At 54.2% G+C, this 27,986-nt stretch overlaps 1 protein-coding gene and 1 pseudogene across 1 annotated transcript; one reads left to right on the top strand and one right to left on the bottom strand.

Annotated features, from left to right (window-relative positions):
- Positions 1 to 739: 739 nt before the first annotated feature.
- On the top strand, positions 740 to 27,986 carry NALF2 (NALCN channel auxiliary factor 2). Its single transcript, XM_058848003.1, has 3 exons — positions 740 to 1,578; positions 18,440 to 18,611; positions 19,096 to 27,986. The coding sequence occupies exons 1-3, from the start codon at positions 805 to 807 to the stop codon at positions 19,506 to 19,508; spliced, it is 1,359 nt and encodes a 452-aa protein (XP_058703986.1). The 5' UTR covers positions 740 to 804; the 3' UTR covers positions 19,509 to 27,986.
- Positions 24,737 to 25,414, bottom strand: LOC131583650 (SAP30-binding protein-like; annotated as a pseudogene).

Consider the following 27,986-nt stretch of genomic DNA (forward strand, 5'->3'; position numbering starts at 1 on the left):
GCTGAGGGTGCGAGGGCAGTGAGGGGACAGCAGGCTCTGCTCTCAGGGGACAGCACAGTGTGCGTGGCTGCTGCTGGAGCCCCCACAGGCCCCTCTCCACTGGGACCTGTTGACACCGGGGATGTGGCAGGGACCAGCACGTGAGGGTGAGGATGGAGGCGAGGATGAGGACTCAAGTGAGGGTGAAGTGAGGGTTAGGATGAGTATGAGTGTGAAGATGACGGCAAAGCTGAGGATGAGGATGACCGTGGGGGTGAAGTGGCGGCGAGGATGAGGGATGAGGGAGAGGGTGAGACTGGGGGTGCGGATGAGGTGCTGATGAGGGTGCAGGTGACGCTCAGCGCGGGGTGAGGACGGGGCAGAGCGCGGAGCCGCGGCCGGGGCTGCGGGGGGTGTGCGGGGGTGTCCCGGCCGGGCCGGGCCGAGCGGAGCTGTCCTTCAGCACCTCGGCAGCGCCGGCCGGGCCGGGCCGCGGCCGTGCCGGTGCCGGCGGAGCGGAGGCAGCGCGCAGGCGCAGCGCTCGCGGCTCCTCAAGGTGTTGGCGGCGCGGCCGAAGATGGCGACAGACTGAGGGCGATGGGGCCGGGCGGCGGCGGCGGCGGGCGCGGCGCGGCCCCGGCACCGCGCCGGGGCAAGCGGAAAGCCGAGTGAGGGCGGCCGGGGCATGCCCGGGGCCGGGGCCGGGGCCGGGGCGGGCGGCGGCGGCGGGGCGCGGCGGGGGCGGCGCGGGCATGGCGGCGGCGCGGGGCAGGTGACAGCGGCGGCAGCGCGGCGCTGCCCGCCCGCCGCCCGCGCGCCCCCGGCATGATCCGCGGCGCCTGGATGTCCCCCCGCGGGGGCGCCGCCGGCGGGGCCGTGTGCTGCGCGCCGCGCCGCAGCGACAAGCCGGTGGCCGACCCCGAGCGGGCGCAGAAATGGCGCCTGTCGCTCGCCTCGCTCCTCTTCTTCACCGTGCTCCTCTCCGACCATCTGTGGCTCTGCGCCGGGGCCAAGCTGCGGGCGCGGGAGCGGCCGCGGGGCCGCGGGCCGCGGGCGCTGCTGGCGGCCGAGCCGGCGGGCGGCGGCGGCGGCGGCAGCTGCGAGGCCCTGCTGGGCAACCTGAGCCGCGGCCCCGGCGGGCCCTGCCCCGCCGCCCGCGGGGACCTGGACTCGGCGTGCGCCCGGCTGCTCGCCCCGCAGCGCCCGCGGGCCCCCGGCGCGCCCCTGCGCTCGCCCCCCGCCGCCGCCGCCGCCGCCGCCGCCGCGCCCTTCTTCGCCTCGCCCTCCTCCAAAAGGACCTTCCTGCAGGCTTACTTCAGGAACTTCAACCTCTCCTTTTGTGATACTTACACGATCTGGGACCTGCTGCGAGAGATGGCCGGCCCCGACGGCCTGGACTGCAGCCTGGACAACCTGATGGTGGACCTGGTGGTGGCGGCGGCCGGGGCGCTGGGCGGGGAGGCCTGTAGCAGCTGCGTCCAGGCGTACCAGCGGCTGGACCAACACGCTCAGGAAAAATATGAGGAGTTCGACCTCTTGCTGGAGAAGTACTTGCAATCGGAAGAGTACTCGGTCAGATCCTGCCTGACGGACTGCAAGGTACGAGGGGCCGTCCCGGGTGAGCTGGGCTGCAGGGGGCTCGGTGCTGTGGGGGTACCGTGGTCCCCCTGCTCTCACACCTTCCTGCAGGCTGGGATCTCCCTCTGCTCTCCAGACCTCTCGTGACAGTGGTGGTGGGACAGGTCTGGAACCCTTGGGAAGGCTGGACAGGGTGGTGGGACAGAGAAGGCAAAGCAGGACTTGGCCTGAATGAGCACTCACACATCCCTTCACACCTCTGCACACACAGGCAGCTCCCAACATTACATTCCCAACACCCTGCTCCCAGCACCTCAGTCTGAGCACTGACTCCTGACACCTCACTCCCAGCACCCCAGTCCCGACACACCACCCCCAACACCCCTCTCCTGACACCCCAATCCTGACGTGCTACCTCAGTCCAAGCACCTCACTCCTGACACCCCAATTCCTACCAGCCTCATCCACACCCCTTTCCATGTGCACCCCTGTGCACACGGGGGTTGAGCTGGGGCAGCTGTGGGGCCCCTCACCTTTGCCTCAGATCTGCTGCTGCTCCTGGGACAGCCCAGGATTCTGCCTGGCTGTCATTAGACGAGCAGTGACCTGAGATGAACCATGGTTCAGGGCCCCTTCCCTGTATGCAGCTGCTGTTTTCCAGCTCTTTCACCCTTTCTGCCCAGGGAGCTGGCCCAGGAGTGCTGGGATGTGCCTCCCATCTTGGTGTTTTCCCCAGTGTCACTGAGTGTCCCCAGCTGTGGGGTACAGCCCCAGTTCTGAAAGCTTGCATTTGCAATTGGTTGATTGCATTTCCCAGCATCAATGGGATCGAGGTTCAGTATGGAGCCATCTTCTCTCCCAGATGAGAGTTGTGGTTGGATCTCCATAAGACCCCCAGTGTGGTTCTGCTGGATGTTCCATTCTTACAAGCCCGTGGTGCCTCCAGCTTCCACCTGCTGCAAGCTGCCTGGCTCACCTCCAGACATCACCTCTGGGAAGAGCAATGGTGTACAGAATTAAACCTGCTTCCCTTGCTCGGAGCTGTGTCTTGGGCAGTGTGACAGCATTGTCCCCACAGGGATGGTGGCAGAGCTTCCTCCCTGGTAGTACAACAGGGTTGGCTGCTCTTCTTCTGAGACAGGAGTTTTGAGGGACACTTGGAGTTGCAGGGAAGCTCTTGAAGTGATGTTTATGCCCTGGGAAAGTGCAGGAGCAGCACTGGGACACTGAGGTGTCTTTCACCAAGGGCACATTGGTGAGATCCTGGACACTACTCCAAGGGTCACTCTGGTGAGGTGCTGGGTTTGAGCAGGAGCCTGTGCTTGCATTCTGGGCCTGGGCCAAGGCAGGTAATCACAGTCTGCTTCCCAAATTCCTCATGTTTCCAAGGGACATAGCATTCAGCCTGCTCTGAGTAGTTTGGTCCTACTGCTCCACTTCCACAGGGAGTTTGGTGCTGTCCATTGTGCTGCTCCTGCTTCCAGGGGCCCAGCAGGATCAGGATCTCCCTGTGCCATGTCTGGTGGAGCATAAACATTCCAGATTCAGGTTTAGCTTCCACCGCTGCTGGGAGACCCAGAGAGAGAAGCGAAAGAGGTGAGAAAATAATCATCATGTTGGGACTCCAAAATATGTAGAAACAGAGTCTTGCTTCAGTGAGTCTCCATTAAGTGTCCCTGGGTTTAACATCCTTGATGGGAGAGCAGGAAATGTGCTGGGGAGATGCAGAGCTGGAGGCAGTGGCAGGATTCAGTCCTCTCAAACTGGTTCCGTGTTGTGTCAGTGCATCCTTAGAGCATCCTTAGAGCATCTGTGAGCTCCAGCTTTGCATTCCACAGGCAGCACTTGGGAACAGGAGGCAGGAGGAGCAGGGACAACCTGTGCACACTCCCCTGGGCCACCCACTGGGAAATTCCCGTGGGAGTGCCTGAGTCTACACACTCCCACTGGAGCCTTCACAGCTCCCATCCTTTTGGTTGCTGCTGAAAATCAGGCTGCTTTGTTTTAGGCCATTCACTCCATATTTATGTGTCTTACTCCAGCCTTTCACATCCATGAGACTCAGCTTTTCCCTCTCAGTGGCTGTTCCCCATCTGTGAATTGAGGCTAATGCCAGACCCCTCCAGCTTTGTGGTGAGGAGGGAGTTTTGGCCTGATTTCGTGATTTCTGGACGTGAGCGGGGACTGCAGTTACTCATTGCCTTGGAAAAATGTGGGTGGCGGGATTTTTGAAGCAGTTTGGATTTGTATTTCCCATCCAGATGCTGGATGATACCTGTTTGTGAGGGATGGCAGAGCTATTGCTTGATGGTGATAACATCTGAGAGCAAATAACAGAAAAACAGGAGAGGAGTGGAGGAAAACAGAGTGGAATGTGCAGTTCAGCCAGTGTGAGAACTCCTGCAGAGCCCTCACAGCAGGATTCTGGCTGCATGAGCTCTGGAGCTGGAGAAACAGGATTTAAATGATAATTCTGGGACACAGGACCATGGGAGCGGGGCTGTGCATGGAGGGTTAGTGCTGCTTCCCATTTGCATCCTTGCCATTCCGTAACAGCAGCTGGAAAATAGAAGATGAGGAAGCACAGCAGCTCCAGCTCACCTGCTCACAGCCTTCCTCTGCAGAGCCACAGATCCCTCTGGAATTCGGTGCCTAAGAAGTCTGGCTCAACAGACAGCTCACAGCGAACTCTGTGGCAGCCAAACCACTCCGGTGATTTTGGCTCTTTATTCCACCTCATTTCAAACAACAGCAACACCAAATCCCAACTAGGGCTGCCAATTCCTTCTTACGGCAGCAGGTTTGGCCCCAAGCTAAAAGTTTGGAAGCGTCTGAGTGTTGTGGATTGGTTTTAGGACACACATAATTCCCTGTTAATAAATCATCTTGAGAGCTGCCCTCAGGTTTGGGGAGAAAAGGGAGGTGCTGCCGGGAGGGGAAACAGCATCCTAGGCATCCCAGCCCTGGATCCATCTGTGCCTGGAGATTGGGAAAGACTGGACCAAAGTCTCCCTGGGAGATAGGAATCCCATGAAATGGTGGGGTCTGTGTGTAATTCAGATGCTGAGATTACTCAGTGCTGTAATACTCTGCCTCTTTATTTTCTGCTTGGGGATCGTTCCTGGGCAGATCCCACTTTCTGCACATGTTGTTATACCTGTGCAGCACTGTCAACTTCCAAATCACTCCTTGGAAATGTTTTATTTGTTACTCTTGCAACTAACCCCAGAAATCCCTGTGGCTGAAGGACAGTAAATCATGAAGATGCACTTCTGGAGTTTATTGTTTGCATTTCCCATTTGTTGGGATTTTGGGGGGTCTGACTCCCACAGGGACACTCATGGACAGGGGCACCAGCATCCTGTGGACAGGAGGAAGAGAGGGAAATGGGTCCACAGGGTCCATCCATCTTCTCAAATACATTTCACCTCATGTTGCAGGGGTCTGCCTGCCAGATCACGGTGCTAGGTATGGATGTTGTGGATAAAAGGTAGAAAACGCCTGTGTTTTTCTGAACATAAGAGGGAAAAGTCATTAATTGAGTCAGGAGCAGCTGCTGGACACCTCCATCTCACCTGTTGCTATGTGACTCGTACCCTTTGTTACTGCAAGACACAATGAACTTGGTGCACAGTTGTGGGGACACTTTGGAGCATCCTCCAAAGGGGCTTGAGGAGGTCACAGCCTGGGAACATGGATATTGGACTTGTATATCCGTCAGGAAATGTGAGGCAGCAACAGCACTCAAATTGTCAGCCCAGGCTTTGCAGGACTTAGTGCAGGAGTAAATCGCTGTCCTTCCAAAGCAATGTCCTGCTTAGGGCTCAGTTGTGCCTTTTTCCCATCTTTCCAAGCAGGAAAAGAGCAGTGTTGCTCCAGCTCAGACACCAGATGAGAGCTTTGCTCGTGCCAAGGCCAAGCTCTGTGTGCTGGCTCCCGCCCCAACAGTTCCCAAAAGTGCCCCCTCCCACCGATCTGGGGCAAATCAAGATCTATGGGACAAAGCCTGCGGAATTAAAGAGTCATTAGGCTGCAAGAAACAAAGCTGTGGCGAGAGAAGGGCTGACAGGCAGGAGGGAGCTGGCAGCAGAGCTGGGCAGGACCTGTAGCATCTCAGATGTGATTAGATTATCAGGTTTCTCTGCGCACAGGCCCGTGGCTGTGGGATCTGGTTCTGCACCTCTGGTTTCCCCAGTACCCCTGGCAGGGCAGGATTTCACTCCCAAGGCTTCGCTGGTGATTCTGCACAGTGATGTGGTGAGAAATGGAGGCTGCTCCTGCTCTGGCATCGCCCCTGGCACAGCCCACATGGAGCAGGGAGCAAATCCCCAGTTCCCAGGTTCAGCAGCCTCTGGGGTCCTGTTTTCTGGCTCTTGTTTAACCAGGAATAGCATCAGTAATCGGCATCGCTGCGGAGCATCCCTCCCTGTGGAACATCCTCTGGAAACCCGAGCCTGCAGATGCCAGGAGCTTTAGAAACACCATGTCTTGGGGTTATCCCAGTGCCAGGGACACCTCTTGGGGGAACCAAAGCAGCATTTTACCTTCACAAAAGTAGCTCAAGTTGAGGTTTTTTTGGGCTGGGCTTGTCCAAAATACTGCCTCAACCTGGTGCACTCCTACTCTGGGCCTGGATGGCTCCTTGCACAGAGGGAAAGTCCCTTGAGAACCACAACAAAAGTGGTTTCACCAAAAGCTTGTGCTTTTTAAAGGGAGTTACTTTAGTACTGAGGCTTCCAGAGAATCTGTGGACAGGTGACTGCAAAGTTGCTCCCTGGACCTGGTTCAGTGTGCAGCATTTGGTGCACCAGGAGCAGCAGCACCTGGGAGAGGAGAGGCAGCTCCCAAACACCTGTGTCAGCTCCAGAGCTTCCCCTCCAGAACCAGCCTGGCCAGTGAGGTATTTCATGAGGTGAAAAAAGGTTCCAGAGTGAATTCCGAAGTAATTCCAGCAAATCAGCACAGTCATTTGGCAGCTTGAGCAGGAGCACACGCACAAGCTTAGCCAAGTGTATGGCTCCATGTTCCCCACCCATTCCATGGGAAAAAAGGAATTTTTTTGCAGCCCTGTACAAAGATGTGATTCAGTTGTATAAAGAATTTGGGCTAAAGGACCATGGTGGGTTTAGTCTGCATGTGCTGTGGCTGCCCAATTCCAGTGCCTTGTGTCTGGTACCTCCTTGATGCTTGAAAACTGAGATCAAGGCTTGGAAAACAGGAGAAACAAAAACTGAACTGATGGAATAAAAGATGTAGAGGTGTCAGGAATGTGCCAGTGGTGCTGGGAGTTATGAGGGCTGCAAGCCAGGCAGGAGTGGGAATGCTCAGATGCTGCTTGGACAGTCTTGAATTTTCCTTGAGGTTGAGACCTGGGAGTGTGTGGTGGGCTGGAGGCAGAACCTACACAGGTGCTGTGGGGTGAAGCTGCCTGGGGTGGGGTCAGGGTGTGAATGGGAGGGGTTTATGGGGGCATTGGATGGTGTTTGGCTGCCTCCTTTGTTCTGGTTGTCTGTCAGTCCTTGTTGTCTGCCTGTCCTCATTTGTGTCTGTTAGTGGTGCTGCAGGGACAGCCCACAAGTTTCCAAAGGCAGCAGCAGGTCTCCATGGAGCAACAGGCAGGTCGGCAAGTGGTGCAGGGACAGCGAGGGAGGGTGACATCTGTCTCCATCAAACTGTCACCAGTAGCTCCAAGTGCCACAGGCTCTGGCGCCTGTTCCTTCTCTGTGTGCTCCCGGCTGTGCCTGCTGCCATCTCAGCTCGCCTGCTGCAAGTCCAGGTTCTTCTCCATGTGTGCCCATGCCTGGGAGCACGGTGGGCACAGGGGCTTCACCAGCAGGGTGGGATGAGCTCCTCAGAGATGCCACCTCAGTAGCTGGAGATGGAAAGTATCCGGCTGCTCTGTGTGGTGCAGAAAGGCTCTGGGAGTCAGGAGCTCAGCAGCGTGTGCAGTGATATCAGTGGAATGTGAGATCTGGGAAAACCACACGACCCCCAACCCCCTTGCTGTGCACATCCATTGTCACAGGCTGCCTGTGGTTGTCCAGGTCAGGGCTGTCTTGCCACGCTGCTTTTCCTACCAGGCAGTGATCCATGCTCCCCATGGACAAAGGGATCTGCTGGTGCCACGCTGACTTCCAGCCCTGCGCGCATCCCAGGGAGAGGAGGCAGCACCTCCCACACCAGCACCAGGAGGTGGGAGAGGATGCACAGGGTGTCTGCTTGAACCCAGCTGGACCTGCCCTCACAACGGGCTTCACCTGGTCCCTGCCTGAGGACAGGATTCTTTCCCATCAGGAAAGGAGCCATTCGTGCCCAGTGGGGATCACATATGGCCTGGCCTGACCCCGGTGCTGGGCAGTGCCAAGCATCACACACAGAGAGGGTTTGTCAAAACACCCCACAGCCCCAGGCCTGTCCCTAGGGATGCCCCACAGCCTTTTCCTCTGCTGCAGGCTCCAGAGCTGCCCTGCAGGGTGGGAGGCAGGCAGGAGGCAGAGGCAGGATGTATTTGGCTGCCGGGGGGCTATTCCCGCTGTCACCGGGATGCCATTAGGATGCGACTCATGCCTGGCTCCACGCAGGAGCTCAGCTCCGCTGTCCTTTGAAGGGCAATGACTCAGGGACAGCAAATCTGTGAATGAGACACAGAGGCTGCCTGGGCAAGAAGTAGCCATCTGTCCACGCTGCTCCAGCCCCATTCCCGTGGGCAGAGCCAGCAGCTGCCTGCCTGGAATGGCTCGCCTGCTTCAGCCTTGCTCTTCTTCCCAGCTTCTGGCTTTTCCCTGGGGCCTCTCTCCCAGCTGTCTTCCTGGGGTGTCACAGCTGGTGCTGGCGGCATTGACTCCCCCAGATGCTGCCAACGTGTTCACTCTGTTTAAAAAGCAGCATGAAATGGCCTCACCTGGCAAGGATTTGGTTTTCCAGAGCCCTGTCTGTGCCAGCATCCCGGTGTTCCTGGTCCTGGCTGGAGAAGGTAAGGCCACCTGCTCTGCTCATCCTTTTGGGAGTAACAGATACACGTGTTTGACATCTTGGCTGGAATTTTATCCCTGCACAGCAGCTCTGCAGCTCTGCTGGTGGGTGGAGGCTGTGGATGGACAGGAGAGCAAAGGTAGAGCTGGAGAGGGGGCCTGGAAGTGACTGGGATGTGGGATTTCCTGGTGAGGGGTGTGCCAGCACCTGGGTTTTCCCAGATCAGGGAGCCTGGAGCTCCTGTGCCCACCAGCACCAGTCCCAATCATTCCCCACTGCTGGTGTTTGCAGAGGGAGAGAGGCAAGTGGAATTTTCTTGGCATTTTCTGAACAGCTGCAGTTTGGGAAGGACTGACTGGTGCTAGCAGAGCTGGAGCTGTGTTTCTCTCTTTAATGTAAGGAGTTCAACCCCCTTCAGACCTGGGCATCTCTCTGACCTGCTCTTGGTCTTCAGTGTCATATTCCTTGAAGCTGGTTGCCTTCTGTGTCATTTTCCATAGATGTGGAGAGGAGGAATCCACAGGGATGTCTGTCTGTGTGTGCAGGGAGCAGCATTTTCCTGCCATGCCATGTTGCTTGTTATCATTCCTTGCTCTCCCATTCAAATGAGACTGTCGGGAAGCACCAGGAGCTCCGGGGGGGCAGCCTGGCTTGGAGCATGCTCTTGGGAACCTCTCTCCAGACATCCCTTGCTCATGGGAATGCAGAGGAAGCACTTCTACTCTGCAGAGCATAATCAGGGACAGGGATAGCCCCAGCCTGTCCTGGGCTTGCTCCAGGGGAGAGCAGCAGGAATGGGGCTTCCCTGCAGTAACGCATCCCTCGGGATTCGCTGCCTGAGGAGCGATGCCAGCCGGGAGCGCCTGCCTGCTGCTCACCACGGAGACTGGGAGTTATCCTGGGGCTTTCCCTCCCTGGAAGGGAGCGGGAGATCTCTGCAAGTGGTGTTCAGCCAGGGATAGAAAAGCAGAGGTTGCAGCTCTTGGGTCTGACATGAGCCTGTTGTGTGTCTCCAGCAGTAGGAGCTGCCAGGAGTGCTGATAAGCATCTCAAAATCATCTTTGCTTGCATTTAAGGGACCTGTGGGCACAAGCTGAGGTGGCTGCAGGGCCCAGCATGAGCGTGGAAAACTCCACACTTCCCTGTGACCATGGAAGGTGCCCAGGAGCCGGGATGCTCCTGTCTCCCCACTGTTTGCTCCATGAGGCAGCAGGGATGGGCCAGATCCTGCTGCTTGCCCATCTCTGTGGGGTTCACAAGGATGACATGAGGGACCATGTTCCTCCTGCTGCCTTATACCTTGTCCCATTCCCACTCAAGCCAAGTGGGACCTCACGGGATGCTGTGCAGGGGGCTCCTGGCAGAGTACAGGATTATCCCCTTCCATAGGTGTTGGATGCAAGATAGCCCTTGCTGGGCTGGATACTCACACCATCCTGAGAACAATTTTCCAACCTCACCACTTCCTTGGAAGGGAGATGAGCAAAGAAACTTCTCCCTCGCCCCCATCACTGGTGGGTAATATATGGCTCGTGGCACTGAAGTGTCTCGCCTTTATTTTTTTATATCCTATCTAATGTAACAGGATGTTCTCATTAGCTGTATAAATGTTTAATCCACTTTTGAATCCTGCTAAGCCCCTGGCTGCAGCAGGATCTAATGGGAGTGAATTCCTCAAGCCATTCTAATGGATTGCAGGGACCTCACTTTCCCTCTGTCCCCAACTCCATCGTGTTCAGCTGCAGTTTTGCAGAGGTCTTTAATTACTTTTTAAGTCATTGGGCTGGCAGGATGGGCTGGTATCTGACACACTGGGGGCTCAGAGGTGAGGGATTGTACAGGATGGAGCTGCTGGAGCAAGTCCTGAGGAGGCCACAGAGCTGCTCTGAGGGCTGGAGCGCCTCTGAAGCCAGGCTGGGAGAGCTGGGGGTGCTCACCTGGAGAAGAGCAGGCTCCAAAAAGACCTTAGAACCCCTTCCCTTGCCTAAAGGGGCTCCAGGAGAGCTAGAGAGGAACTTGGGACAAATACCTTGAGGGACAGGACACTGGGAATGGCTTCCCGCTGCCAGAGGGCAGGGTGAGATGGGATATTGGGAAGAACTTTGCTCAGAGTGTAGTGAGGCCCTGGAACTGGAGGTCTGATCTCCCTTCTTCCACCTTGGGGCATGGCCATGCAGTTTCACAAGGACAGAGCCCTCCAGATGCCAATGAGAGCTGCTCTCTCCCTGCCCACCAGCTCCTGTCTCCTGGTGTCCACCCCCTTCCCACACAAACCTCCACACTCCATCTGGCCTTCCCTTCCTGACAAGTTTTGCTTCTCTCCTCTGTCCTCTGTCCTCTCCCCTCTCCCCTCTCCTCTCTCTCCTCAGCCAAGACCCTTTTTGAAAGGGGGGCACGGAGCAGCAGCCTGGATTAACTGCAGCCTGGGAATGCTGGTCCCTGTGGCCTCACAGTGCTCCTCCCTGGCTGGGATCATGGGACAGGGACTGGCTGTGCCTGGGGTCTGGCAGCAGTGCCCACAGGCAGCCCACCATGGCTGGGCCACCATGTCCCAGACACTGCCAGGGAATTCCCAGGGTCACTGCAGAGGACACAGCCAGGATGTGAGGAGGGGGGACTGAACAGGAGACTGACATCAGGAATGCTGGGATAAGAGCTCACATCCATGAGCAGAGCACTGTCACCCTGTGCTCACCCCCCTTGGAGAGAGGATGCATCTACCCTGAGGTGGGGTTTGATAATGAAATGGAAATATTCCATGGGAATTGGGATGTTTTGTAGCAGTGATCTGGGAACAAGAGCCTCCTGCAATGGGCTGTAGGAGTGGTTGGGCAGGGCTGGGTGGCTGGACAGGGGGTAACCTCCAGCCTGCACTGGGAAAAGTGGGAGCTGTCTTGGGAGGGAAAGGGCTGCAGACACTGCTGGGCAGGAACATGGAGCAACCTGTGACATGCACGGAGACAGGCACTGGCTGTGGGAAGCAGGAGGGCCTGGCAGCGGTCACTGCCTTCCTGTTCATCCAGCTGTGCCATTAATTACTGTGATTAATCAATAGACACAGGCACATGGCCATGTCGCGGTGCCATGTGCTCTGTCCCCTCAGCACAGGAGCTGCCAGAGGTGTCCAAAGTGACTCCACAAGCTCTGCTCTTCCAGGGAATGCTCCTTGCTTCAGTACAACCATGAGCACAAGCTCTTCCTCCTGGGTTTGTTCCAAGGGGAGTGTGGCATCTGCTGGGATGCGACCAGGCTTTTCCCTGGGCTCTGCACACAGCAGCCCTCGGTGCCATGAGCTGATGAGCAAAGCCAGGAGGCTGTGACTGTGGTGTCTGTCCCCTGAGAGCATTCCCAGGGCTGGGAGCTGGCACTGCCACCCCCCTGCCCATCACCTCTGGGTGCTGGGGCTGTGTGTGTGTGGTTGCAGAGACAGCTTGGGGTGCTGGTTTTCCCATCCTTTTCTACTCCACTCCTTCCCAAGGCATGTGTTGAGCTGCCTGACATCGTGACATAGTGTGACAGTTGTTACCTGGCCTTGAGGTGTGTGGGGGTCACACTTTAAAGCTACTTTCTTTTAGTTTTGGCCAGTGAGCACCTGAGGCATTGTGTGTCTCAGACTGGGTTTGCGTGGTTTGGAGGGGAAATTTGGGCTCTTCCCTCTAGAAGAAGGAGCATTCAGACACTCTCTTTAATCCAGGAACTGAGAATTAAAGCTAAAATGTTTTAAAATGAAAACTAAAAGTTTTAAACTTTATCAGCTGCTTCATGAGGTGGTTGAGTGGTGAGTGAGTAGCTCTGACAAATTGCTTCCAGGTAGTTTGGAAGTGATTTCATCACTCAGGTCAAGGGATATGGTCTTGTCCTGTGGGATGTAGGTGGGAAGCCACAGTTTGGGAGCATAGGGGATGTTCCTCTGCCCAGGACCTTCCCTCAGGATGAGCCTGGTCACTGCCAGACCTGGACCACCCTGTGCCCAGAAAAACACACAAGAGGGATGCAAAATGCTGTCATGGATGGGATGGCTGAGGGAGAACTTCTGGGAAAACCAACCCTGGAGAGGGGTGGGCTGCAGGGTAATGGAGAGCCTGGAATGGGCACGTGCCAGCCAGCCCAGCAGCTCCATGTGGAGTTTCCAGTGGTGTCTGAGGAGCACCCACTCCAGTTGGGATTACCATCAGTGCCATTCCCTGCAGCCTGTGTGCATCCATCCCCATTCCCCCATCCCCATCCGTGTCCCAGGCATTCCTGCTGGCAGCCCCATCCCAGCACCCATCACAGCCGCCACTCCGTGCCCTCTGGAGCTGGGTACAATGGGCAGAGGCTCCCCTGGTTGGGAAACGGAGGAGCTGCGGCTCCAGTGCTGTCATCGCCAGGCAAAAGGCAACTTTATATTAAAAATGAAGGAAAAACAATACAAATCCCATAATCCTGCCCAGTTGTTGGGGTTTAGGGTTGGGTTGGTGTTTTTCTCCCCCCTCTCCTAACACAGAGCATGTGAATGTGTCAAGACAGGGATAACAACTCCAGAACTATCAAAGAAACCAAAAATCAGCTGTTCCAGAGATGATGCTGGAACAGCCCATAGCAAGGAGAATTTTTAAAAATGCCTTAAAGAAGCTGGTTTAAAGCTCCACATTGTTAGTGTCTGAGTTAATTGAATACAGTGGTAATTGGACATTGCAGATGTGTTTGTGACTCCTCCTGGCTGGCCCTGGACCTCAGCATTCCCTTAATCTTCTGCCATCCAAGGGGGCTCTTCTCTCCCCCCCAGCCTGTCCTGCTTCCCGCGCTGCATCCTGATGTGCCAGAGCTTGGAGAGCTGCCCAAGCAGCTCATTAGCAGTGCTCATTTCCCTGTGTCCAAGATTAATGAGGCACAGCCACTCCAGATGCTCCTCTCAGGCCAGGGTGGAAATGTGAGTCCCAGGAACTGCTCTGGAAGGGGAGGGGGATGCTTCAGGCTGGGGGTCTGCCAGGGACAGGCAGGGATTTTTCTTCCCATCCCTGCTGGGAGCTGGGTGCACCCAGTGAGAAGAGAGAAAGGAGGAGAGTCATGATGGTAGAGCCCAACTTCCATAGTGATCCTCACCTCTGGTCCAAGCACACTCCCAGATCTTCTTCTGGGGTTATTTTGTAGGGAAAACAACCCTATTTCCCTCTCTACCTTCCAGTCTGCATCTCCCCCTTCCAGAGAAATGGATTTTGGGATGGGGTTGCTGCCCTAACCCCTGCCTCTAATTAAGGAGAAGGGTTTGTTACATTTGTGCCATTAGCAGGATTTTCCTTGGGGAAACTTCCTGAGCATTGATTCCTGTTCAAATGGGAAAACAAACACAGTTTGTTGTGTTAATTACAGCTGGCATTCCCGGTGGGCATCCAGACTATCCCAAGCACTGCGTCCTCTGCAGTGGTGGTGTATCCTGAGAATGCTGCTCCATCCCTGCTCCTCTGTTGTCCCAAAGTGGAGCTGGGATGGTTCCACAGGCAGTGCCAGTGTTTCCAGCATACTGGCAGCAACTGGACTGGCCTTGAAGTAGCCAAATTTGTGCAGAAATCCTAAGGACACAGAAAGACTTTGGAGAAGCTCTTTGGTGGGGAATGCTCTCCTGGTACTGACAGGAGACAGAAGGAATAGTGCAGGCAGGGAAGAATTCCCATTTGGCACAGAATTCCCTGTGAAAGCACCATCCCTCTGGCTGCTGCTTCCAGATCCCACTGGAAGTGTGAGCAGACAGGGAGCTGAATTCACTATTAGAAATCCAATTCAATTTAGGTTTTTTTTAATGTCATTTATGATGAGGTTTTTCATCCCACCTGCAAAATTTTGATGTGGACAGATAGTCTGTCCTCTTCCTTCCATATAAATTGGGTGTCTGAAGTTGGCTCCTTTCCTAGGCAGCCAAATTCCGTGTGCTTTCTCAGAGTCATGCAGCCAGTCCTCCAGAGCTAAAAATGCAGGAAGAGGGCACCAAATTGAAGCTATTTTGGAGTTGAGGTCACTTATATTTACTTGGCCAGGCTGGAGATGTGCCAAAAGCCAAACCAGAATGGAGGGAACACTGATTGCAACCCAACCTGCTTCCTGAAGAATCCAGAGAGAGCAAGGATGAAAACTAGGGAGCTTTCCTAGTTGATCTAAGCAGGGAATCAATTTCTTCCTGTCCTAAATTCTCACATGTCCTTTCTAACAGCAGAACTAAGGAGGTTGTATGGGGTAAGGCTGTAGATACCAAAACCTTGAGCATCCCAGGGGATTTGCTCCTTGTCTGTGACATGGATTTCTGTGGATGAGTGATGGGAGGACACTGGGATCTCCTGGAGATCTACCTGTGTCTCAGCCTGATCCCAGGGGAGTGGGAGAGCCCTGTTGGACCAGCAGGTCTTGGATGTCTCTGGTTTTGAGTACACACAGGCAGTTTCCGTCCTGCAGAGGAACCATGGAGGGTGCCACAAGGGAATGGCAAGGGCTGGCTGGGGTCAGTGCTTCCCTTAGGGAAGGCAGGTGCTCTGGAAAGGGAAGGAAGAATGGAATGCAGCCAGGGAATCCTGGTGCAGGTTCTAGATGAGTGCTCCAGCTCTGCCCTCCCCGGTGGTATCACCAGCTCCTTGCAGTCTCTCCTTCCATATTTTCATTAAATTCATGGAATGTCCCTGTGTGTGTGACCCCAACCCTCTGTCAGATTTCCCTGATGGAAATCATCACAAACATTCAGGGGGAATATGTGTGGATCCATGCAGAGCCTGCTTGTGCCAGCTCTGTTTCCACATGAGAGCAGGATGAACCAAAGCAGCTTCCCACAAAACTCTGGGAAATCTCCTGTTCCGGCTGCCTTTTCCACCCAAATCTGGAGCTGGGACAGCTCAGGTGACGCCCACAATCCTGTGCTGGAGCACTCAGTGTACCCTCCATGCCAGGCTGCATGTGAGCCCAGGTGGGAGCTGGGATGTGCCTGGGATCTGGGAAGCAGCGTGGGAGAGAGTCGGAGCTGGGAGAAGACTGGCAGGAAATGGGAGTGAGTAAATCAGCCGAGCTCGCCTGAGTTGTGACTAAAGGGGGAGCGTGAGACATCTGCAAATATTAGAGATGTGTAAACACAGAGCAGGGAGAGGGAATGGTGGAGGGAATGATTGAAGGGAGTGAACTTTTGGATGGAAAAATGTAGGTCAAGTATGAAGGAAAACTTGTAGGCAGCGAGATAAATGCTGTAAAACAACCTCCTTGGGAAACACGAGGAAGTCCCACTGATGGAGATGTTTATCCTGAGGCAGATGAGGGTTGGAAAAGAGGCTGAGCTGGAGGGATGGATTCAGGGTGTCCATCCCAGATGGGGCTGGGCACACCAGTGATGTCCATCCAGCTCCTTGTGTGTTCATAATTCCCTTTTAAACTACAGGCTGGTTGTGGTTTAGTTAATCCATCCAGATTTTAATCCTGAAAATTTCTTGGCTGTGGAAGGAGTTCACCTATCTGACTTCAGCCAGTTCAAATTCAAGCAGGTCATCCATACCAGCTGTCCAAAATCCTGGATGGTCACCAGGGGAAGGAGAAGCTCATCCAGCCCCTTGCTGCCAGACACTCCGAAGGTCAGGGTGTTCTCAGGATACCCTCTCCTTGTTGCTATAAAGGCAGCCCAAATAATTAAGGTTATTAATAAGGCCTCTCTGGGTTTTGTTCCAGATTACACTGGAGTGTGTCTGGAACGTGTGGAAACAACAGCATCATGTCCAGGCAGGGGCTTGTTGAGTCCTCAGATTGGAATAAGGATATGGCCTGTCTGAATAAATCCTGGGCACTCAGTGGGTGCTTTGGAGCCCATTTTACACCCCCTGGTGCTGTGTCCCTTCAGTGTAAGGTGCCACTGTCCCCTGAGCTCTCTAACCCTCCTTTACCTCCTGTTGAGGTTCCATAGCAGCAGTAACAGGTCCTGCTTTCCCAACGAGAAAAACTCGTGGTGCTTGCAGAGGGCCATGTGCCACCCACTGAGGGGTCCTGCTGTGTCCTCCTTGCTGTTCCCGTGTCCCCAAGAGAGCAGAGGCCATCAGGGCAGGCAGTGTTGCAGTCGGGGTTGTGGCCCCTCCAGAGCATGGCCTCTTCCTCCTCAGCTCTAGGGAATCAGCTCGGGCAGATCATGGAGTCGTGGAATGGTTTGGTTGGAAGGGACCTTAAACCCATCTTGGCCCTGGACACTTCCAGGGATGACATGTTCAGGGATGAAGATCCAGACCTCAAAACTCTCCTGCTTATGTCCTCACACTCTGCAGAGTCATTCCCTCCTCTGGAGCCATTCTACCGTGTCCCAGTAATTAACATCCAACAGGACAAGGAGAACAAGCACCTGCATTCCCTCATCCCAGGAGGAAAACCCTGGCCACAGTACTGGGGACTGCTCCAAAATGTTCACTCCATAAATTGTGTCCTAGTGCCCTTTATACTTTTTGGGATGAAAGTTTCACCAAAGCTAAGACAATTCTGTAAAAATTCTGGGTTTCATGATTTGGCATTTTCCAGGGGAAAAAAATCAAACTAAAATAACTTGCCAAGAATTTCCCAACCAGCTTTAATCCTGAGACACTACCGTGGTCCAAACAAACGATGATAAGGATCTATGGGGAAATGGGAAACATTGGGAAACAAAGAAGTGATGGCTTTAAAGCCTCCAGAAAATGAAAATGCAGCTGGAAGGAGGAGCACGGAGTTTCTCTAAGCATGCCAAGGAGGGAAACTCTTTCCCTTTGAATCACAGGGAGCCCTTTCTAGCTGGTTTCAAAGGAAGTTGAATGCGGTGGTGGAATGACCGCGGTGCTGTCACGCGTGCCCACATGAGTTCATGGATGAGCTGGAAGTGCCACAGGTTTCTTGCAGCCTGAGGAATGATGTACACCAGGAGAAATGGGAGCTTTCCCTCCCTCTCTGCTACAGCCAGTGGAGACAACTTCCCCTATGCCTGATGCTGGGGAGAGAAGGGACATTTGGGAATATGGTTGTAACTGAGGCTGTGTGGGCTATGCCCAGCTGTCTGCCATGGGCACAGGCACATGGAGGCTGGAAGGGAAGAGGGAAACCCAGGACTGGACAGGCTGGAGAGGCAGGGAATGTGACACAGCCTTGCAGCCACAGCTGAGCCCCCAAGGTGCTCTTCCTTCTGGAAATGGTGCCAAGCACATCTTGAGGTATCAGGAAGGTGAACAGAGCACATGGGGACACCTGTACTGCTGATACATCCCAGTGCCAGAGCATCCATGGAAAATGAACAAGTTTCCCCCTTGAGCCAAAAGAAACGGCACAGCAGAAGTTCCAGATGTCAGGGAATCAGGAATCTCTCCCAGTACCTGGTGGGGAAGGTGAGGAAGGTGTTATTCAGTGACAGAGAGGGACAAGCCTGAGGTGCAGTGGCTGCATGTGCTGCATCCCAGCTGCTTTTGTCCAGCAGATTTTCCAGCAGGAAGTTTCCAGTAAAGACCAGCCCATGATGTGTTTTGCTGTCCCATGTCCAGAGCTGATGGGGGCCAAGGCACTTTAGAGGAGGTGACAATCCCTCCCCTTCCCAGGAGAGCAGTGGGATGTCTTGGGGATGAGGAGGATACTCTGGGACGGGTGATAAACAGCATTTGAATTTTTTTTAATGGTCTGAGCTCTTGGGTCACTGATGTTGGCAGAATCTGTTACAGTGCCTGGCTGTAGGGGACATTATTCCATGTGGTAATTAGCTTTATTTTTGTGGTGGATTTAGCTGGATAGATGAGTTCCACCATTACACTCCAGTGGGTTGTTTGAATCCATCGCTGTTCAACAAATGATACCAACACACATTTCCCACAGGAGCTGGGAGTTCTCCCCTCCTCTTCCACACTGCGATGCTCCAGCAATCCCAGTGCTTAGGAAATGACTTATCCCTTTCCATGATTTCCCCCAGGCTGTCTACAAGGCGTGGCTGTGCTCCGAGTACTTCAACGTGACCCAGCAGCAGTGCCGGCAGCGGATCCCATGCAAGCAATACTGCCTGGAGGTGCAGACCAGGTGCCCCTTCGTGTTACCGGACAATGACGAGCTGATCTATGGAGGTTTGCCTGGCTTCATCTGTACGGGTAAGGAGGGCCGGGCTCACACCGGGCACGGGGGGTGATGGTGAGCCCTGGGAATATCCAAGCCACTTCCCAGGTTTGGAAGTGGGTGGAGTTGGGAGGAGGAGCAGTGTAGAAACATTGCCTGATGCCAAAACACGGCCATCTCAAGGATATGGGATAAGGGGTTAAGACAGGAATATCTCAGCCCAGGAGGTGAAAGTCCTACCTCTGTCTGAAAGCTAAAGCATGGGAGGAGCTGCAGATGATGGGTTAAAGCGGGGTGGGGATACTGAACCACTGTGAGCAGGATTTGAGGAGCCCTGAGCTCGCCTTGCTGGTGTGTGCAGGCTCACAGATGCACTGGGGCCAGTCCCAGGGGGTGTCTGGGTGTCTTTGTTCTCAGGTGTGCCTATGTCACTGCTGGTGGGCACCAATGCTCGCTTCCTCCACAGCCTCATCCTCAGTGTCCCACTGACCCCTCCTTCTGCTTCCTTCCTTCCTGCAGGGCTGCTGGAGAACCAGCTGCCCAACGAGGAGGCCAAGTGCTGCGAGGTGCAATGGGACTCCTGCGAGCACCCCCCAGACAGCAATGAGGACACATCCCCCAAATCCACGGCGTCAGAGTCACTCCATTTCCACCGCCACGACCCCCACCTCCATCACCAGAGGCAGAACCACTACCACCTCTACCACCACCACCACCACCAGTACCACCAGTACCACCAGCCCCACTCCCCGTCCTTGCTGCCGGTCTCCGCGGGGTCTCGCCTCAGCAGCAGCAGCAGGATCAGACTGTGTGTGCTGGTCCTGATGCTCCTCCACACCATGGTGTCCTTCTCGAGCGTGCACGGCAGCACCGGGGGGCTCAGCCTGGAGGCCCCACCTGCCCTGGAGGAGAGCGTGGCACGGGACGAGTGACACAGAGGGCAGAGCCGACCTCCAAGGAAAATGCCAGATCTTTTTCCATAAGGGGGGCACATGCTATTCCTCCAATGGGAGGCACGGGATTGGGGGTGGCGCACACGCACCCCCGCACATCCCCCAAGAGCTGCTCGCGGGGCATCCCCGTGGTGAAGAGTCTCTAACGCGCACAGGGCTGCGGGACCCGGCGCCAGAAGGGTTCGGGCAGGGCCAGCATTCCCGGCCCCGCAGGCGCCGGGCGGGCAGGAACAGCACGGGGGCGGGGAGACCGAGGGGAGGGGTCCCTTGGAATCGAAGGGTGTCCCCATGGGACTGCCGAGGGTCCCCCGGCCGCTGCCGCGAGTGCCTTGGGCGCCCGCGCCTCCCCCTCGCGCCGTGCCGAGGTTTGACGGTCGGCCCCAGCCCTCGTTCCTTTTCTCCTGGGTCTGTGAATCCCGAGGGAGCAGGCTGAGGGGCAGCACCTCCCGGCACAGCCTGGCCCACTCCTGTCCCAGGGAAAAGCCACGGGCTCGGGGCAGACTCGCCCTGGTGGGGCGCAGTGTCCTCAGTGCGGCGCTGCCTCGCTGGTGGCGTTTGGGGACAGGAGTGGGACGCTGTGACACTGCACTGTGGTACCACTCGGGGTTGGTCTCACTGCATCCCAGCCTGCTCCTCCAGCCTGGCCTTTCCCGCTCCTCTATGTGAGGAGGAGGAGAGGGAGGAGGCAAGGAGCAGGAGGGATGTCCCCAGCATTCCCACATCCCACTTTGCCAAGTGTCCTGATGATTTGGTGTAACCTTTTCTGTTGTCCTTCCTGGCTGGTGAGACTGGTCTCAGTGAAGAGTTGGGGAGATGTGACTCCAGCAGCACACAGGCTGTGAGGGAGAGGGTTCCCACATGGCAGCAGTTTGGATGCAGGGAATCCCAAAGGCATCCTTCCATGCTTCCCAGCTACAAATCATTGACTGGATGGCAGGAGGACTGGGCAAACGGGCTGGAGAAATCTGGCTTGGAGGGAGAGTCTCCCACACAAAGAGGCACTAATAAAGCCCAGCTAGGGAGGAGCATTTTTGTGAATAGTTTCAATCCATGGATGCCCCCAGATCCGGAAATTTCTGGGAGCCCAGCTGGACTTGGCCAGGCAAGGTGCTGGCTGGTGCAGCCTCATTCGGCTCACTTGGGGTGATTTTTTTTAACCTGAGCTCAGCATATCCAGGGATTCAGCCCCAAACAAACATCAGATCTCTAGGATCTGATCCCCAGGTCATTTCCTGGGAAACTCCCAATTCTCCACCCACCCACCAGAACTGTTCCCAGCATGGACACTGCGAGGTGGTGCCTCCGGGCCGGGCACCAGGGGCTGTAATTTGTCCTGGGTGTGGGCAGGGAAGGAAGAGAGGGTGTTTTAGCACAAGATCACGAGTTGGGTGTGAATTCACTCCCTGCTCCCAGAGGGGCTGGGATGGTCCCTCTGTTTCCAGGCTGGCTCTTGACAGGAACCTACAGCAGAGCCCTGTGTGGGTCACTTCAGGAGACAGGGATGGAACAGGAGGAATGTCCTGCTGCATCCCAAATGGTCCCAGATCCCTGTGAAGGTGCAAGAAGTCTCAGAGCTGATGACCTGTAGGAGTTTTATAGTTTCTGGTCTGTTGAGGTGAAGCAGAGCCCCGTGAGCAGAGCCCCATGAGCAAAGCTACTTCCTGCCTGGCTGGAAGAAGGAAGTACCAGGCATCTCGTGGGAAGCACAGGTTTCCTGACATTTCCAGCCCATTTCCAGACCAAAGAGGCTCTGAGAAGCAGCTGAATGTTTGATTCCTGCTTTGACTTGAATCTCAGAGCTTTGGGGTGATGTTTACACACCACCAGTTGCCTGTTCCCAAAGTCCTGCAGAGACGAGGCCTGTGATCCCATTGTCCCATGGGTTTTGGGGTGGGAGAGGTGGTGCTCATGGAAGATGGAGAGTGTTTCCTGACCAGATTCCCTTGCTATTGCCACCCAAAAAGTAGGATGTCTCTCATTTGACTATTCCTCATGACATCCATATAATTTCAGCCTAGTTTACACCAATCAGAAGAGTTGGACATGGAGCAGTTCTGCAAACCAGGATCCAATCCCTTGGTTTTCTGTGAGCAGTGGGTTGTGGAGCTGCTCTGACAAGGAGTAAAAGCTCCCAGGCAGGCCAGGGGAGGGAGCACAGCCCCGTCCCTGCCTCCAGACAGCCGGATCCTGAAGGAAATTAGATTTCTCCTGTACTGCCAAGAGTTAAGCTAATTCCAGGCGCCTCTCTCAGAGATAGACTGTGTCCAATCTTGGAGCGACTCATCGGGAGAGAGAAGAATAGCCCAGTGTGGTGCGTCAGCAAGTGGCCCTGAGTCACTGGCCCTGTTCATTGTGTCATGTGTGACACTGAGCAGTGCTGGCGGGCACGCGGTGGCCCGGCCTCAGTCCCTGTGCCTCATCCAGATCTGGCACCATCCTGAGGGATGTGTGTACTTCTCCCTGCCCCAAAGCCCTTGTGCCCTACGGGTGATAGAGCATCAGACCAGGCTGGTGATGGGTGATGTGGGATTCCCAGAGAAGCTGTGGAAGTGTCCAAGGCCAGGTTGTACAGGGCTTGAAGCAACCTGGTCCAGTAGGAAGTGTCCCTGCCCATGGCAGAGGGTGGAACAACCCAAACCATTCCATGATTTCATGATTTCCACAGAGCTGCAAGAGTGAGATCCAACAACCCAAGTCATCTTCAGGGTGTGCTGGCAGGGATTTGCTGGGATAACCTGGGAGCTGTGAGAAACAGTTTCACCTTCCCTAACACCAACTGGAGGCTTCCCTTAGGAGGTCAGGAGCATGTGTTGCATCGCAGGGAATATGGAAGTGGAGCCAGTGCAGAACTGGGCTGGTTTGGGTGGCTACTGGAGAGGTTTGAGCCCCATCCACTGGGAGTGAAGAGGCCTCTGGGGCAGGAGATCCACATGTTTTCCAGGCTGTGGCTCCCAGGGAGTGTTCCCAAGAGAACGAGATGCCAGAGAGAGCACAGGGGATGTGGATCCTCTCTGGGAGCGCGGGATGGGCTTTACCTGCTGCAAGTGGAAGGAAAGTGCTGAGTCTTCCCAGAGCGAGGCTTTGGAAGATCTTTTCTGTAGCGAGTCTGGGCTGCTGTCAATAAGTTTTGTGGTTTTAGGGCACCATATGCTGCATTCAACACTCTGCCAGTCTCCTTAAATGGATCCAGACAAGGCTGTTCCCAGAGCAGGAGCAGCTGGAAGTGGTGTATGGAGCAGTCCGTCATCAGGAGCCTATCGGATAAAATTCCTGCCTTTGGTCTGACATTACAACCTCCTAATCCTCCATCCACGAGCGCTCTGGCTTTGCTCTCTGAGCAAACAGCCCAGGAAGCAGACGGTGACATTGTCTCACTTAACACCACTGGCATTATATTTATTTCAAAGTGGAGGGAATGTGCCTGGAAAAGGAGGGAGTGTGCTTGGATAAAGAAGGAATGTGCCTGAATAAGGAGGGGAAGAGCTTCCTTACCCTGTGTGTCCAGGGATGCTTCGCCCCGAGCCCTGTGTCCACCAGAGCAGCGGCCCTTTGCAATCCCAAATGCTTTTCACATTCCCAAAGCCACCTTGGAAAACACGAGCTCTAAGTGATTTATCCAACCAGGAACTTAAACCCAAGGGGCTTTGTCTTTTTCATCCAATGATCTTATCTCTTCTCCCTAAAGAAGATGCCCCATGTTGGGTTTAGTATTGTAAAACTCAACTGTTCCTTCAGTGGACAAACTTCTCTTTGCTCAGAGAAAATTCCCAGTGGGAAGCAGTGATTCCTCCCTGGTGAGGGGGTTTCTCATCCCCAGACAAATGAGGGATGGTGATGTCTCCACAAGCTCCAGGTGTGGGCAGAGAGAAGGAGCAAAGGGAGCTGGGTCCAGCGTTATTCCCGGGTTTTGCACTTTCATGTAGCTGCCAGTTGTACAAATTAATTAAAAATAACTGAAGAAAAATCCCAAAGAAAGGCCCCGCTTCCTCTGGGGAACATTAATCATTAGCTGAGTCTTTTTCTTATGAAAATACAGATCCATGGTAGCCCCAGGCAGAAGATTCCCAGGGAGAGCCCTTACCATTCGTGCTCGGAGTTAGGGAAATCGCTTTGAAAGCATCTGACAACTAAAGCAGAACATGTTGAGTAACTTGGCAACACTGGGAAAACATCTGGAACTGGTTTTCCTTCAACACATTTTGCTTTGCTTCAAGAGGAGATGTCAGGGCAGTTCATTCACTGCCACTCAAGGCCATGGGCGGGGCCAGGAGACACTCAGCTGCCGCCTGGAGGAAGGGAATAAAGGGAAAATCCTGGATATCTTCCTCTCCTGGGCAGGATTCTGTGGGGCCAGGCCATGGAGTGTCCCTGTGTGGAGCTCTGCAGATGCCACCTGGTCTCTGGTGGCACCGATGTGGTGGTTTGGGATGGGCTGTTGAGGTTGCCTGGAAATGCTGTGGCTGCCCCATCCCTGTGAGTGTCCAGGGCCAGGTTGGATGGGGCTTGGAGCAACCTGGGATAGTGGAAAGTGTCCCTGCCTATGACAGGGGGTGGAACTTCATGATCTTGAAGGTCCCTTCCAACCCAAACCATTCTGGGATTCCATGATTTCCACAGAGACAAAGGGAATGAGGTCCCATAGCCCAGGCTACCCTCAGTTTGTGGTTCATCCTAATCCCATTCCTGCTGGCATCTGGGAAAGGAATGCCTGTAGGGCTTGGTGGAGACAAAGTCACGACAGAAACGTTCCTGGATTCTGCCAGAAAGTGATGGGGCAGTGTACTAGTTGGAAAGCAAATCAGCGGGAGATTTCAAGTCAGAATTATGATTTAAGAAGAAAATTAAAATAAAGGCAGTAGTGCAGAAACACTGGCTTGGATTGACAGAGTCAGAGCACAACCTGAGCCCCTGTCAGTCAGGGTGGTGGTAGCAGTCTGATTAAAGGGTGGCTGCAGTCCTGTTGGAGTGATGGAGGGGGTTCTGTCCAAGTGGTGATCCTGCAAAAAGATCTGGTCCTTCTCTGGAGGTCTGGTGGTGGTTTTGGAGCTCTTGTCCTCTGGGAATCCAGTGGTAGTGCTCCCATGGTGTTCCAAGCCTCAGATTATATCCAGGTAGGAATGTTTGGTTCCTCCCCTCAGGGCGGTGGGACGCACAATGAGATGTTGTAATTTCATGAGTCATTCTGTGAGACCCTTCTTCAACACGTGTCACTTGCTCCTCCTCTTCTGGGCATCTCCCACAGTGGTGCTGGATGTTGTGGTGGTTGTGGAAGCAGAGCTTGTTGTTGTACCCCTTTTAGTGTCAGTCACGAATTTAATCTTTGCACATTCTTTCTTGGCCTTCTCCAATTTGTCCATCTCAGTCTTCTGGGCTTTAGCTAGTGCCTCATAATATGAATCCTCTGACCAGCTAAGGGTATCAAACATGTCCTTTGGGTAATTTGTACCGGTTTCATCAATGGAACAAAACTGGATCAGTTTTTCATAGATGCTGGGGTTGCAAAATTAGTTTTTCTTCGGGATGATATAGTTCATATCCATGCCTTCTTTCATTTTCCTCTCATACAACTTACCAATTTTATCCTGCAATTGTTTACAACATCTGCCTGGAGGCTCAGGAGGGATGTTGATCTCATCTGGAGACACGTTCCACACTCTCTCTGAAAAAGAAGCAACCGGTTCCCAAGGATCTTTTTCCTCCACTTCACAGAATTCCTTTAGGTCACCAGCCTCAGGTTTTTCAGTCTGTGAATCGTCATCTGCTGACAGCCTGCTGTTGCCATCATCCTCCTCTTCGTACCCTTCCCCATCCAGGCAGGTAAAGTCATCTTCTCCATACCCAACTGACCCCAGGCCTCCTTCCTCTCCCATGGGCGCTCCCCCCATCGCTCCCCGCTGTGTCCGAGTCCTTGCTGCAAGGAGAGGACACTGCACTTCACTGCTGCCTTCTTCCACTTCGGCCACACCTCCAGGAGTGCCCCACTTCAGGCACCAAAAATGTTCTAGTCTGAAAGCAAACCAGAGGGAGATTCCAAGTCAGAATTATGATTTAAGAAGAAAATTAAGATAAAGGCAGTAGTACAGAAACACTGGCTTGGATTGACAGAGTCAGAGCACAACCTGACCCCCTGTCAGTCAGGGTGGTGGTAGCAGTCTGATTAAAAGGTGGCTGCAGTCCTGTTGGAGTGATGGAGGGGGTTCTGTCCAAGTGGTGATCCTGCAAAAAGATCTGGTCCTTCTCTGGAGGTCTGGTGGTGGTTTTGGAGCTCTTGTCCTCTGGGAATCCAGTGGTAGTGCTCCCATGGTGTTCCAAGCCTCAGATTATATCCAGGTAGGAATGTTTGGTTCCTCCCCCTGGGTGGAGCATCTCACAATGGGATGATGTAATTCTACTGGTCATTCTGTGAGACCCTGGTGGCCCATTGGTGGTGATGGTGAACTGGAGGGAGTTACCAGGGCTGAGTCATGGGGAAGGAAAAGAACACTGCCCCACCTATCTTTTGATTACAGCTTACATTGTAACCCAAGACAGGCAGGGAATTCTGTGCATCAGCTTTTTGTGCTTTCCTGGGGCTTTCCATCCCTGGGGCTTAAATCTCTTAAACTAGGCTGGAAAAGTTGGGAAGGGCCATGTCTGATGTTCAGGTTGGATGTTAAGGATCTCCTTCAGCCCAAAAGTTAGCTCATGGACATCCCAGCTGGAGGTACCACCATCACACAGCCCCAAAACCATCCTTTCTCCCACCAAAGGAGCCTGCTTGGAGCTCCTGGATCACAGCAGCCCTGGAGCTACACAGCTCCCACCATGAGTCCATTTTATTCCAGGAATGGAAGGATTTTTTGGGTGTTCTTGGGTGACCTCCCAGCCCTATGTGTCTCTGTGAGGAAGGAGGAAGGGAGTAGAGGGAATGCTGTGGTAGGGGATGGACCATTTTTAATTCAGGATCATAAATAAGGAATAATAAATTTTAAAAGTTGTTGGGATTTTATCAAAACTCTCAGCCCCTCTCAAAGGCCTGGGCAGGAGATGGGTGAGATCCTGAGCCCAGTCCCTCCACCCTTTCCTGCTCCACATCTCCAGGACTCGTGTTCCAGGCCAGGAGCAGTTTCCAGCCTCTTTAGCACTTCAGGATGATCCTTTTTCAGCCCAGAAAGTCGACAATTCTGCTTGTTGTAAACTGAAACTCAGCAAAAAAACCCCAAGAATTAGGTTTGGCTTATGAAATTTGGGGTTGGTTTTACCATTTTTAAATGTATTTGGGAACTGGACATGCCTGAATTGCAAAACAAAAAGACAAAAAGAGCCAGACAGTGATTTTTTTTAATTTTGAAACTTGTCAAAACAAGCCAGATTGATCATTAGGACCAATTTTTTTTCTTTTTTTTTCTTTTTTCTTTTTTTTTTTTTTTGCAAATTGAGAAATGCATCCAGAACAGCCCTTTCCCACAAAACCTTTCATTTTCCAAAAAGAATATGAGGCAAAAAAAAATATTAAAAAATACCAATCACACTTTTTCTGCTCGCACAGTTGGAACGGGCAGCAGCGGATTGGGAGAGAATAGCAATTTGTAAGGAATTCCAACCAGCTCTCCTTAAAATAGCATCCAGCCAGTTTCTCCAGGGCAGGAGGCTGGGTGGCTCCATGGTGGGAACAGGCTGGAGTGAATCCTGGCTGAGCAGGTCGGGATAACACCTTGGGAATGCAGGGACACCTCCCCCGTGGGAATGGAGATGCTGACGCTTGGGAGGAATTCCTGGGGAGCCCGGCCATGCCTCTGTGGAGGTTTGGTTTGGTTTTCTGTTCCAACCCAAACCGATTCCAGCTCCTCCGAACCTCCTGTTCAGACACAGCCTCAGGATGCCTTCAAAAGGGAGATGCTCCTGTCTGAGCACAGGGGTGGAAATTGGGAACAAATTCCGTGTGCTGGTCCTTGAGGGAGCCAACGCCGTGTTCAGGAGGGATGTGGGAAGGGAGAGCAGGAGGAGACCCCAGCGCCTCGTGCCCTTCTCCCCCTGGAGCGTGTCTGAGCTGGGGCTCCCTGCCTTGTGCTGGGTGTCCCAGGGCCTTGGGGGGACCTGTGGGGACCTCAGGGGGACCTGTGGGACCCGACCCCTGCAGTGCCCAGGCTGCTGGTGCCCGAACCCTTCTCAAGTGCTTGTGCCATGGGTGGTGACAGAGCTCGGCCTGACCCCAACGAGGTCCTTTAACAGTGCGTGGTGGTGAAACACAAACCAACATTGCTGAACTCAAAGTATCCTTTCTAATCCCCCAGCCCGGTTTCTCTTTCTTTCCAGCTTTTCCTCCTCCGCCTCCTGGACCCTCCCTCTGTTCCCACCCCCCTTCTGTTTCTCTTTCTCCCTTCTGTCATAAGAAAGTGACTGTGTCCTCGAGGGGACAGTTTTCTTATGCCATTTTATACACTGTGCTTCATGTTTAGAACTTTTTTGCACTAGTTC

The sequence above is a fragment of the Poecile atricapillus genome, chromosome 12, assembly GCF_030490865.1.
Source record: "Poecile atricapillus isolate bPoeAtr1 chromosome 12, bPoeAtr1.hap1, whole genome shotgun sequence".
Lineage (NCBI taxonomy): Eukaryota > Metazoa > Chordata > Aves > Passeriformes > Paridae > Poecile > Poecile atricapillus.

What these genes read in the sequence shown, in the direction of transcription:
- NALF2 (XM_058848003.1), top strand. Translation starts at nt 805, where the DNA reads ATGATCCGCGGCGCCTGGATGTCCCCCCGCGGGGGCGCCGCCGGCGGG. An exon ending in CCTGCCTGACGGACTGCAAG is followed by an intron (nt 1,579 to 18,439) that starts GTACGAGGGGCC and finishes GATTTCCCCCAG; the next exon opens with GCTGTCTACAAGGCGTGGCT. An exon ending in GCCTGGCTTCATCTGTACGG is followed by an intron (nt 18,612 to 19,095) that starts GTAAGGAGGGCC and finishes TCCTTCCTGCAG; the next exon opens with GGCTGCTGGAGAACCAGCTG.